This window comes from Saccopteryx bilineata, chromosome 4 (assembly GCF_036850765.1).
Source record: "Saccopteryx bilineata isolate mSacBil1 chromosome 4, mSacBil1_pri_phased_curated, whole genome shotgun sequence".
NCBI classification, from domain to species: Eukaryota; Metazoa; Chordata; class Mammalia; order Chiroptera; family Emballonuridae; genus Saccopteryx; species Saccopteryx bilineata.
The window spans coordinates 255,392,517-255,405,614 of record NC_089493.1 but is presented as its reverse complement, the minus strand read 5'-3'; the positions used below and the strand labels follow the sequence as shown (position 1 = coordinate 255,405,614).

The window sequence follows — 13,098 nt, the reverse complement described above, 5'->3', positions numbered from 1 at the left end:
AACCCAGCTTAGTAATATGTAGGACTCATATGCCCCATCCACATTTTTATTGCCCCCAAAAAAGCTCTGCCCAGCTCCACCTAAACAGTTACTGTTTGTAATAAAATCGGCACCCACCTTATCGTTCCCAGCAACCAATTAGAGCCTGTAACCCAGTATGATAAACAGCTCACAGTTTATTTCCACAGTGTCCCTTCCTAGAGCATCTTGGCTGAAGAGACAGATATTTGGCCCAGGAGACAGCAGAAAGGAAGAGCTCATTAAAAAAAAAAAAATTCCATCTCAGACTGATGAGAAAATTCTCTCTTTTGGCAAACTGCAGACATTGGTGCTTCAACCTTGTATATAAATTAATACTATTGATTTGTTATTTGAAGGAAAAGCATTATGTGGATTCTCGCAACTTGGCGTTGGGAGGTCTCAGATTTGTAATAGAATTCAACAGCTCTGGGGTCTGAGCACTGAGAGAAACAAAAACCTTTCCCACTGCCTTCCTTCTAAAGTTTGAGACAGGAGAGGAGAAAAACCCCTCTTATGTGAAGTGGATGGCAATTCAATAAATACAAGAGGATCACTTTGCTCTCTAGCTGAAAGATTACACTCCAAAATGATAGAGTGAAGGTACCAAGAAATAAACATTTTCTATAACAGCTTTGGTACTGTAAAGAAAAATCTACAGATTAAAAAAAAAATGAGACGGCAACTGGTTTTCTCAATGAAAAATTGCTACAAATATTAGCCTCAAGTTCAAGATAAAAGTGTTTAGGGTTGGTGGGCCTTAAATTCAGCCTTTCTGTAAGGAATTGGCTGTAGCAGGGCAATTTGTTCCTTGTACAACACTGCAGACAGAAGGCGAGTCCTTCACCACATTTTTCATGGCAGTGAGATATGCACTTGTCAACATATTTTGTCACCGCAAAGTGGCTCTTGGCAATAGGATCATAAAGATCAATAAAAAAGTGCAGATTCTCAATATTTTACTTGCAGCTGCAAAAATTTCATTTATCTTGTTATTTTCCTTACTTGCTGCCATTCTGTCTCACGAGGGCACTGCTAGCTAAGCAGAATGTTTTTTCCCAACATTCTATGAATATCTGACAAAAACTCCAGCCAGTTGTCCGGACCTCACTACCCTTCCTCCCTTCTGCATCCCAAAGAGCTGTGCATTTTATTAATTCTTTCCACCGCTACATAAAAAAAAAAAATCAAAATTGGAGCCGAGCTATAAATCACTGGCATCTCCTAACTTGAGAAAAATTGAGTCTACTTTGTACTTCACCCTTGTAACATTTCATCTCTCGGTTTGGCTTCCCTTAATATAAACACAGCGCCCGGCAAATGAATGTGCTAAAACCAAATGACACACTTTGCCGCTGAAAGAGCAGAACTGTTTTCGAGCGATGGGTGGTCTTCTGAGGCACGGAGCAGGCTGAAGGGGGAAAAAAATGTGTAAGCGTACACCGTTCCTTACAAGCGGACGGAGCTTCCAAAACTCGCAGAAATCTCTGCATGTTGAAGCACATCAAAGGGATTTTTCCCTTTTCAGATAATATTTCCTTTGCTGACATGTATTTAGTATTGTGGTTGGATGACTCATAAAGATAGCTTCATGGCGTCCCAACACAGTTGAAGCAGAACACATGCCAACAAACATTATTGTCAGCCTCAAAATAAAAACAAAACGTTCAGCTAAGGGTCAATCAATCAAGGGCGCTTTGAAGAAAATTCCATTTAGATATTACAAATCATAACAGAATGAATCTAAACCAGCTGACTTTTTGTGAAGAGGACATTCATGTACAATAAAAATTAGGCTGGCTCTTCGAGGTCCAACTTTTCTATTTTCTTACTCTTGGACGTGGTCACTGGTGATGGATGCCAGTTTTTTTAAATTGTGTTTTTGTAGTTCATTTTATAAAGATCTGAAGTAATCGAAAACAGATCGGCAGAGAGAACTTGAAGTTTCAGCGCCATCATGAAAGGGGAGCTATAAAATCCACTTAATATTGACAGATAGGTAATGACTTACTCATGCCCACCTCCCTTTTAGGGATTTCTTGCTTCCTCAAATTCAGACTTTGCCTCAAGAGCTCCCTGGGTGCTCGTTACAGAACCAGCCAAACTATCTCTCCCTGAATGGACAAATACCATCTTTACTAATTCTCTCCCTCCGAGTTTCATAAAAACTCGACAGAAATGCAGCAGCAATAAAGGTAAGCCAAGCCTGTACACAGCAGCGCAACCAAACACTGTCGTGCACCATGTCGTTAAAACCGTTATTCCATGAGATATAACTGCCTAGGAAGGCAAGGCAGCGAAAAGTCACTTGCTGCCCAAATAGGCTCCTTTTGAGTTAGAGACCTTCAGACAGCAAGCCAGATTTGGGTAGCCTTTAACCTATAAGGGGAATAAAGTTCTTTCACTTTTTTTTTTAAAGGCTTCATTTAAAAAAAAACATTTAAAAAAAGGAAAGGAAAAATAAATAGCCATAGGCAGGGCTCCAAGTTGCCGAGCACAGGGCCCCTGCTTTGATGTGTCAATGGTGCCTAATAAAGCTAAACAGTTGCTTCTGATTCTAAAGGGAGCATGGCTGTTTATAACTGAGGTCATATATTTATATGGCACATGTTTTCGAGGGATTTTGGAGAAAAGAAGGCTTAGTGGTAGGGCTTTTTTCCTATGTGATCTGTTTCTGCCCTCTTGTCTCCAGTCCAGCCTTCTTGAGCACCAAATGGAAAAGCTTGACCAACAGGTGCACCAAGCAGATGTGGCTTAGCCTCTCTTCTCAGCCCCCAGGGGCCGCCCCGTGAGACTCTGAGAGAGGAGGTGGCTTCGCCTCGTCTCTGGGCTTTGAACAAACACCTCGGGAAACCAAGGGGCTTCCCTGCGCTCTGGAACCCCCTGAAACACGTTCTGAATCACCCAAAGACCAAAGCCCAATGCGTTGGCTCCTTCCCAGGGATCAGGAGAGGTTTCTCTGGCTCAGAGATTGCTGCTGAGCATATGGTTTTGGAAAAGCGGCCCCGGGAAGGCCGAGAGTCCCTGGTTTCCCAGGCCTCTGTGCACACGAAACTTCCCTCCGGGAAGAGGGCCCGACGGTGACCGAAAGCAGGAGAAGGGGCTGAATCTCTACTCCTGTCTGTGTGTGCCGCCGTCTGCTGGGGGACTCAGCCGAAGTCAGTGGCTTTGCTGGGCGCACTCCGCCAGTGTGGAAGTCCAGGCAAGGATGTGGAGATGAGGGAAAGAGGCCTTTTACGAGGCTCTTGACTCCTGAGTTCTCATGAAATCACGGAAGGAGATTTCAGAAACCTACCCCCCAAAATTCTGCCAGTCCTTGCAGAGGGTTCTGCAAATATTCCTGCAGATTTGTTTCAAAACTAGCAGCAAGCCTGAATTTGTATATGCAAGCCCAAGGGCTTCCGCTCTGTAAGTGGTAAATCGAGATATACTTTACCTGTACTGAACTACTGTTAGATTCTGCTCTCCGCAGTGCCTTGCACATCGGATATACCTCATCCAGCTCGACTTACTAGGTTCCCCACCATCAATAAAGTGCTGTAGTGTCCCATCTTGGTCATATATCTAGAGAAGAGGTCAGAAGGTCAAGTAGTTAGAATGAATCATCAGCAATCATTTTCCCTGCTTCCCTTGGTGTCTTTATGTGTTGGCTGCAGAAATTTATCGTCCTTGGGTTTTGCTAGTGCTTCCTGATGCTTGTGGAAACTCAACCAGAATAACAGGAAAATATTTTTTGGTGATGCAAGTCAATCCCACTTTTCTTATCAAGCCAATCTTCCCTGTGTTAAACATATTTGTGGTATCTCAAGGATGTGAGTGACCATGTTTCCCAAAGAATATTTAACCTATTTTGACAGGCTTCTCTTAAGTAATGAGCTGCTGGATAAACAGAGCAAGCTGAAAGGAAAGGCCGTACTGACATGGCTGAAGCCCCACATGAAAGGCCCCTGGTCCCAGACACAGCTCTGTTCTAAGGCACTGGGAGGCAGCACCGCTGTTCAGTAGGCTGGGTGACACCTAGCAGGAGGCAGCTGGGAGCTATGGCGCTACAGAGAACCGGTAAAACAGACTCGGGTTTGGATGAAATAAATGGACTCTCACCTCGCAGAAGATGTGGGACTTCAGCTGTCCGGACCTGAAACTATTAGGAGAGGAGTCATCAAAAAAGAGAGACCCTCGAAAAAGAGAAAGAGAAAAAAAAAAACAAAAAACAAAAACAAAACTGTGTTCTACGGGTTTAAATGTCCTAACTGAGGTTGGTCTGATAACTACTGCCTTGGGTCATCTAAAACAGATTTTCTTTCAAGATTGCTTTCAAGGAAATGAAATCTGCTTCCAACCAGGAGATGAGCACGGGACAACACGGCTTACACCAAACAACCAGCCAGCCAGGCACAGGTGGAGTCAGTGTGGATAGCAGGGGCAATGAGCTCACTTCCAGAAAGCAGGTCCAGCCTGGGCACCTGGGAGCACGTGGTCCAGAGGATCGGGAGACCAGGGGCTACATATGCACAGCAGTTCTAGAAGGTAACTCCCCATCCCAGGGCATTCAGGAAGCCAGTGGTACAGTTCTCAAAAGAACCATTGTGAAATCGGGCCTTTTCAAATAGAATCAGCAGTCGGATCTGACAACTGCGAAGGTATTTCCCAGAGCATCCCGAGGAATCGCGTCTCCTGCTCCTGCTAACCAGCTTCTCCACTTCTTTCTAAATAGTCACGGAGAGTAAGTCTTACAGAGAGCCTCACTGCTTACAGGGGGGCCCTAAAAGTAGTATGGTCATGTACATTCATTAGCTTAGTATTTCTATTCACTGGGCCGAAGGGCTTAGTGATAACAGTCTCTCTCCCTTTTTTAACCACCATTTTAAAACAGCTGCATTTTTTTGTTTTGTTTTTTGCTTTTCTTGAACTCATCTGTCTCTACCCCAACCTTTCCAGTAACCCCCACAAATAAAAGATAGACATCAATCTAATAAAGACAATTGTTTGAGAAGGTACGACTGCATGGCATGCCAGAATGATCACAGCTGATAATCAATGTAACTTAAGAAGAATGAATAAGTTCCTAGATCACACTATATTTCAGATAAATGACTTCTTTAAATTCCCAGATTGGGGATGATGGCAGAGGATGGCAACATTTCACATGGTGGACACATCTGCTACATGAGCGATCTAATGACAGACTTGGAATTTAGGTCAGATTACAATGTAGTTATTTTATTGTTGTTTTTGTTTTTGTTTTAAGACACTGGTTCAAAGATTGAAGGTCTCAACCCTGAGCCTGCTGTTGACAGCCCATGTAACACTGAACAAGGCCATTAGTTCCTTAAATGCCACTGTTTATCTGTAATGGAGCCAAAAATGTTGATGGCCCAGCCCTCTGCCCTGTCCTTTCCTCATGAACAAACAAACCTTTCCATGAGCGCTGCTGGTGAAAATAATTATGAAGCATCTGAGAAATACAATTCTCCTTTGTGCTTCTAGCCAATGTCCCCAACAGCAAGGAAAACTCTGACATTTATATGTGGTGGGTGCTACCTTCAGTGTTAGCTCATCTGAACACCAGACACTAGCCAGTGAGTCTTGCAAACAAATAGTATAAAAAGTGCTTCCTCCTCCACTCTTGCTTCAGCAATCATTTCCTTAAATTGAGCATACTGTGACTGTAGGCATCCTACAATTTTTGCCTGCCTGATGAAACTGCTACCTGCCTGAAAGAAAAGTAGATGGCTACTTGTCAGACTTTTTCCAAATGTCACACAATGTAGAACATGGCATGAGGGGGAGCCCCCTGGCTTCAGCTAATCCTGATATTAAACTACTTCACAGGAAGCTGTGATGAAATGCCCATGCACCTGACCGAGCCCATAACCATGCACCGACTGAGAGTTGAGGAAACTCATCTGACCTTGACTGACCTTTCTTTCTTTCTGTCAGGCCCCCGAGCCTAGTCATCACCAAATCCAGTTGAATTTGCCTCCTAAACTTTCCATGCGCACCCATCTCTCCCTCTCCAGTTACCTTCCTCACCCAAATCAGCTTCCTTTCTCACCGGAAGTACTGAAACAGTCTCTTAACTGATCTCCCAACAGCTTCTCCAGACCTTCTCCAACCTCTTTTCTAAATGTAGCCAGTGTGATCTTTCTAAACACAAATCTGATTAACTCTGCATCATCCAATTCTCCCCAAAATAAAGTTTCATAAATGTCATAAAATGTCAAGGCATAACAATGTACATTCACAGCATGTGGGGAGCTCATCGTGCGCATACCGCCAGCACCCCCTATCAGTTCTGTAGAGAGGCCAAACGTGTGTCTCTGCACTTGGCTCAGGATAATCCTGGGCTCTTGCTGTTAAGAGTTAACATTTAAACTCAGTGATTCTTTTTCTTTTTTTTGTATTTTTTGTATTTTTCTGAAGCTGGAAATGGGGAGAGACAGTCAGATAGACTCCCGCATGCGCCCGACCGGGATCCACCCGGCACGCCCACCAGGGACGACGCTCTGCCCACCAAAGGGCGTCGCTCTGCCGCGACCAGAGCCACTCTAGCGCCTGGGGCAGAGGCCAAGGAGCCATCCCCAGCGCCCAGGCCATCTTTGCTCCAATGGAGCCTCAGCTGTGGGAGGGGAAGAGAGAGACAGAGAGGAAGGAGGGGAGGGGGGTGGAGAAGCAAATGGGCGCTTCTCCTATGTGCTCTGGCCGGGAATCGAACCCAGGTCCCCCGCACGCCAGGCCGATGCTCTACTGCTGAGCCAACTGGCCAGGGCCTAAACTCAGTGTTTCTTAAAAGAGAAATGATGGGCCAGAAGACACTGATGCCTATTTCTGTTCATTCTTCTGATTAAAGGAGAATAAAATTGGGAAAACACCCAAATGTAAGTGCTAAATAGGAATTAGGGACTTCTCAAAAAGGCTCCAGGAACTACTACTACTTTGGGCTCTGTCTTTACTCTCCATCACTAGCTCAACTTTGTTTCCATTTAAGATTTGTTTTCAAAGTATATATATGGGCATAAAATGCTGCAAGTAACTAAACTACACAAGGACACTGTGCCTGTATCCATGGACTGTACCAGAAAGAGGCTGGTGTTCTGCCTCCTAGGTGAGAAGGAGCTACAAGTGGAAATGTTTCAACAGGTTTCAGTCCAGAGGAGCAGCAACAATTTCATGTTCAGGAAATTGTTCTTGGAGGATCCATGAATATCTGCGTTTATGTGACACTAAAGGGAAATTTTAAGTTAGATACCTAATAGATCTAAAAAAAATCTAAGAAATTTTAAGGAGACAAATTAATGCCAAGACCAAGAGTTATTTTGTTTTCATCACCTTTCAAAAGATTTAAAAGCAGAAAATACTGAAAATCACACACAAAGTGTTCAGACCACTGCTTCAGGATCTATGAAAATGCTAAAAAGGTGGGAAATTCTACCAATTCAAATAGCAAGAATGAAGGCAAGAGAGTTTAATTTAGATCAAGGAAACATTCGTTCTGAAAGAACACTTGAATACGGCACAGTTTTTCTGAAAACTGTGGATTTTATCTTGAATGAACATGAAAAACCAAAGTTTTAGTTTCTGCTCTTTTCTTTCTAAGGGAACTGAACAACTGATCCTTCAGAGGGGAGGGAAATACACACAAAGAAACATACGGGACACTTGGGAGGAAAAGGGTTTTAAACTCTGCAGGGGAAAACCCTCAGAACCATAGAAAATATATTTGGCACATTTGTTTTAGAATGCTGGTTCCAGCGTTGTTGAAAGGGAGTATAAAATGGCACAGTCACACTGAAGGACATTTTGGCACTAATTACAAGTTGACAATATGTATCCTATGATTCAACAGTTTCACTTCTAGGAAGTTACTCCAGTGAAACTCTGATCCATGCGCCTAAGGAGACAAGTTCAAGGGCATTCTTTGTAGCGTTGTTCATAATAATGAATCACTAGAATCATCAGAAGAATAAATAAATTGTGGTTTATTTAAAAGCACTTAAAATGACTGAACTAGCTCTGTTTGTATTAAGATCCAGTTCATATAGATAAATATCAAAAATATATGTTGACTATGAAAATCAGGTTGCAGATTGATGCATAGACTACCATTTATTAATATTTCAAAATATTCAAAAATACAACCCTGGCCAGTTGGCTCAGCAGTAGAGTGTCTGCCCAGCGTGTGGAAGTCCCAGGTTCGATTCACGGCCAGGGCACACAGGAGAAGCACCCATCTGCTTCTCCACCCTTCCCCCTCTCCTTCCTCTCTATATCTCGCTTCCCCTCAGTCAGCCAAGGCTTGATTGGAGCAAAGTAGGCCCAGGCACTGAGGATGGCTCCATGGCCTCCACCTCAGGTGCTAGAATGGCTTCGGTTGCAATCGAGCAGCAGCTCAGATGGGCAGACATTGCCCCCTGCTGGGCATGTCAGGTGGATCCCAGTCAGACGCATGCGGGAGTCTGTCTGCCTGCCTCCCTGCTTCTCACTTCGGAAAAAAACAAACAAACCCAAAAACACTCTCCATCATCTGTGATAGTGCATATTGTGATATACATATAGTAATCTATCTGTAGACATATTATAAAATTCTGAAAAGGCACACTGGAAGGATTCCTGATAACTTCCTTATAGTGCTGGCCTTGGGAAAGAAGAGGATGGGAGAAAAACAAAGGGAAATGCTTCATTTTTCCTTAAAAAAAATCTGAAACAATATGGTAAACTGTTAACATTCTTTTGGTGGCGCCTCTACATTGTGGCCTTTATATATAATACTTTGTGCTTTTCCGATTCCCCCCCCCAAAAAAAAATCAAGGAGAAATAAATAAAAAGAAAACCTAGCCATCATTTTTACATTGTAGTTTAGTTTTTGCACACACTGTTGAAATAAAGAAGTTGACTGTTTTACCCAAGGTTAAAAACTAGACCTGCGTTATCCTCCTGGGAAAAACAGCTGTAGTACCTATCACTACATTACAGCCCGCAGATTTGTTCTGTAATCATTGCTGTTGCTGTTTTAAAACCAGTGTTTTTGGTCTATGCTTTCTCTTTCATTTGTTATCAATGGCAACAGAGACATAAGTAAAGGAAAGAGCTAATTTTTACCTTTTTAAGGGAATTTTTACAGTTTTCAATCCAAAAACATTTACTGGGATGCACCGTATGAGGTTGAAATAATGATCACAAATTCTTCCTCCTGACAAACTGTGCATGGCATTAACTGAAAACCACCATGCAGAAGGTGTGTTTCAGTGTCATCCTGGATATCATGAAGCTCCACTCTCCTCTCTCCCATTATCTATTTTCCTAGAACAAGAATCTACTTTAAATGAGACAGTATGACTAAGAAATGCTGTATGTTATCAACCCTGGTCATGAGTGGCTTGTCCTCGGCTTTATCATTTATGAGTGCTGCCAACTTACATTAATAATAGTAATAATAATAAACCATAGAAACGATGAAAACCAGAGACTGATTTGGGCCCATTTTAACATAAAAACAAGAAAGCCATCTTCTGAATGATAAAAACTGTGTGTACATTGGTGGCTCTGAGAAATCTATTTCTCTAAAGTTGTGCACTAGTGGCTCTCAGGTTAAATTCAGGCAGTGAGCAATATTGTTTTTCCTCCACGGTGTTATTAAAATTTGAAAATGTTACCTACTGTCGCACTTTGTTGGGGGGAAATCAATATATGGGTCTCCATTCTCTGGCAAGCATCCACTGAAGCCGAGAAAATGAAGGTGGCCCCTTCAGATCAGCCATGTGCTTTTCTAGTTCTCCACAGTCCCTGCCACTCCCTACTGTCCCAATGTCCTTCACTCATTCACTTACCCGCCTGGCCTCGTTAAGCAACTAAGCATGTGATCCCAGCTGTAAGGGATCACTGCTACCCCTTAAAGCCAGCCAGCTACAGCTGGGGCCCCTGTTGAGGGGACCATTTGAACTGATAGCCTGGGAAGACTGCAAACACTCATCACTCCTGCGCTGCCCAGAAGACACCCGCTGAGCGAGAGCCCAGCTCTCTGCGCTGTAGTTTTCCAGGGTGTGGGAGTGCAGAGAGAAGCACTCATTTCTTCCGTTTTTACTGGCAGAGTCTTTCAGTGATCTTTTTAATCAAGGGATCCCCTTTAGTTCAAAGAAGTCTTCAATGTAATTCTACTAGAAAAACAGATGAAAAAGTTACCCTGGTCTACTATCAAAATGGATAAAAGGTCAGTCCATCAGGAACACCCCACCACTCAGCGAACCTCGCCTTTGCTCTCCGAGGTGGCTCCTGGAACATCAGCCAGGGCCTGCGGTGAACTGAGGGACCCTGTTTGGAAAACCACAGGCAGCACACTTCCTCCAGGAGGGAGACCTCCGTGAAGAGCCCAGCCACCAAGTCTTCCGCTGGAACACGAGTACCTTGGCTACTTTGAGGGCATAGGAAAATCAGGTTTGGAAGGGACCTCACAGGCCACCTGCTCCACAACCTGATGAGTTTATACAGAAGGAAACGGGGTCTCCAAAGGCTGGTGACTTGGACAAAGGAGGACTACTGCTGGTCGGCGCGGCGGGGTGCAGTCCCGTCCCCAGGCGTCCCCTTCCAGCCCTCTGCCTTCCTCATTTCATTCTGCAGACACCCAGAAGAGAGTCAGTGATCTTAACAAAAGGAACTTGAATTACAACTAAAACATTAACCTGCTCCTCCCAGAACCTGGATCCCTGAATTTTATCATGAAAAAAAGAAAAGGACCGGAAGGTTTTCTATGAACAGGATCAGCCAGTTTTCAGGGAGCAGGGAGACATCTCAGGCTCCCTCTCCTAGGTCGCCACACATGGGCGTGGCCCCGTGCCAACACCCCAGACTCCAGCCTTTGGTTTTGTGCTAAAACGCCAGCCTCTGTCAGCTTCCGCTGAGCAGCTGATGTGCGGGAGTGCATTTCATGCCCAAACATCTAACACAGGGCCCAGCACATAAGAGGAACTCAAAACACGCTGAAGTGAACTGGGCTGAATTCTCACAATAATTCTTAAGCTTCTCTTAAAGCCCTCAGACTTTATTCAACGCTTTAGAAGAAATCACCACTAAATACCATTAAAACTGCATTCTAAGCACTACCAAAGAGGGCTTTTTCAGGAAAATAGGACATCCTCCTTGAACCTAACTTCTTTCAAGTCTTATGAAATTCAAGGGTGAGTTTCATAGGATGATTAAAACACATTAAGCAAGTACCACAGAAATGGGCTAAGGAGAGGTTTTTTGAAGACCCAGCACTGTTTTCTGTTCTTCTCAGGGATTAAGGAATGGATAGATAAAGATGGAGTCTCAGATTTCCTCTACCTGGGCTCCACCTTCCTGTACAATTCAGAAAACTAGGGTTTCAATAATCAAACGTATTAGCGATTAGAGAAACTCAATTGAAAAATATACTGTTTGCCAAGATGGATAAAAGTGTTTTACTGTGAGATTCCTCTGAGTCAGGAGGTCAGGGTGCAATATTGCGTGGGCCCGTAGAGAGCTACAGGCGACAATACTGCTTTGACCGTGGCAAGTTAAAACCAGAATACCTAGGTTGCTAAATAAAAGATGCTACTTTTTAATAGTATGGTTGTCAGTGGAGACTTTCTTAAGTATGACCGGTGAAAACGTGAGATGCAACTGAACGGAGTGGACGGAGTGCAGAGGTTAAAAGCAGGCGTGTGGGTGTCAGCTCCAATACTGTGAGTTACAGCTTTGGCCCCGCCTCAGGTGACCATGTGACCTGGGGCAGTTGCTAACTCCTCGAGGAAGCTGATATCATTGTTGGGGGAAAAAATGGTGCTAATGATGGTCCCTATGTCAAAGGACTGATAGGAAAATCAGATGACTCAAGCGGGCACTAGGCACACAGTAAAAGTCCAGAGAGCATTAACTAGCTTTTAAGCCATCACTATAATTATACGGGACATGTCAGCCCAGGCACAATCTGCTAACCTGCTCGGGAACACTGGCCACGAGATAATATGTGCAGCTGTATGCAAACTCGTGATTGCTAAAGTCACCACACCATAAGCTCAACGAGAGCAGAAGTACATTTCAGATATTTTTCAAACCCATAGCTACCTTACACAAGGCTTTGTACATACCAGGAAATCAACTTCCCTTTGGAGAAAGAGAGGGAGAAGAGAAAAAAAATGGAGATGAAATAAGTGAGGTGTAGGAATAAACCAGTCATTCTAACTCATGGTTTTATTTCCCAGATGGGTCTATCAAAAAATAAATAAATAAAATATTTAAAATGCTAGATGAATGTGACTACTATCTAGAAAATAATAAAGAAGCACTTCTTCAGTCCTACAGTCTCCATTTCCTAAATTGAATCAGTCTTTGGTTTAATACAGAGTTGTGCAAAAGTCATCCAAAAGACACAGGCACCCACCATACCTTTCAGAGTATTTCATGTCTGCAACTGACAGCTAGCTATTACATGTGTTTTCATTCATTATGGCTTTGGGACCCCAACAGACTCTCACTGAACATCTCCTATCATGCAGGATCGCTTGACCTCTGAAGCCACTTGACACTTCTGGCCGGAGAAGGGTCCAACTTACAGTGCCTCATTTCTACATGAACAGTGGACGTGTTCAAGGCAGGTGAGCTGCCTGCGTAATCCGGTGCACTTGGATGAGGGGCAGGAAGCATTTGTGGATGGTAGCCTGGAGCATCAGCTCAACAGAGACCCCAGCTAGCCAAGGGTTCTGGGTGTCGCTTCCAAGGTAGAGAGGAAGACAGCAAGAACACCACTGTGATTGCCTGACTCTTTTAACTTTTCCAATCAAGCTAAAGCAAGGCGTGAGAAGAGAGACCCTAAAACAATGCTTTAAAAATGAATGAAAGCATTTGCCCCACCTTTTAATATAACAACAACAAAAAAAAACCAGCAAGTCACACACATTTGTGTAGGGTTTTAGTTTATAAAGTACTTTCACAAGCTTACTTATAACTGACCTGGGAGGTAGGCTGAAACATTATTCTGTTTTACAGGTAAGAAAATTTGGACTGAGAAGGTCAGATGACCGTCCCACAGTCATACAGTTGGTGAACGTGACACGGCTGAAACAC

The 13,098-nt window shown here is 43.6% G+C and overlaps 1 protein-coding gene across 1 annotated transcript in view; it reads right to left on the bottom strand.

Moving 5' to 3' along the window:
- Positions 1-13,098, bottom strand: part of PRDM6 (PR/SET domain 6) — a 106,251-nt gene that overhangs the window by 31,613 nt on the left and 61,540 nt on the right. Inside the window, exon 4 of the mRNA XM_066277950.1 lies at positions 3,455-3,582. Within this exon, the coding sequence (XP_066134047.1) occupies positions 3,455-3,582 (128 nt within the window). The remainder of the gene's footprint in view (positions 1-3,454; positions 3,583-13,098) is intronic.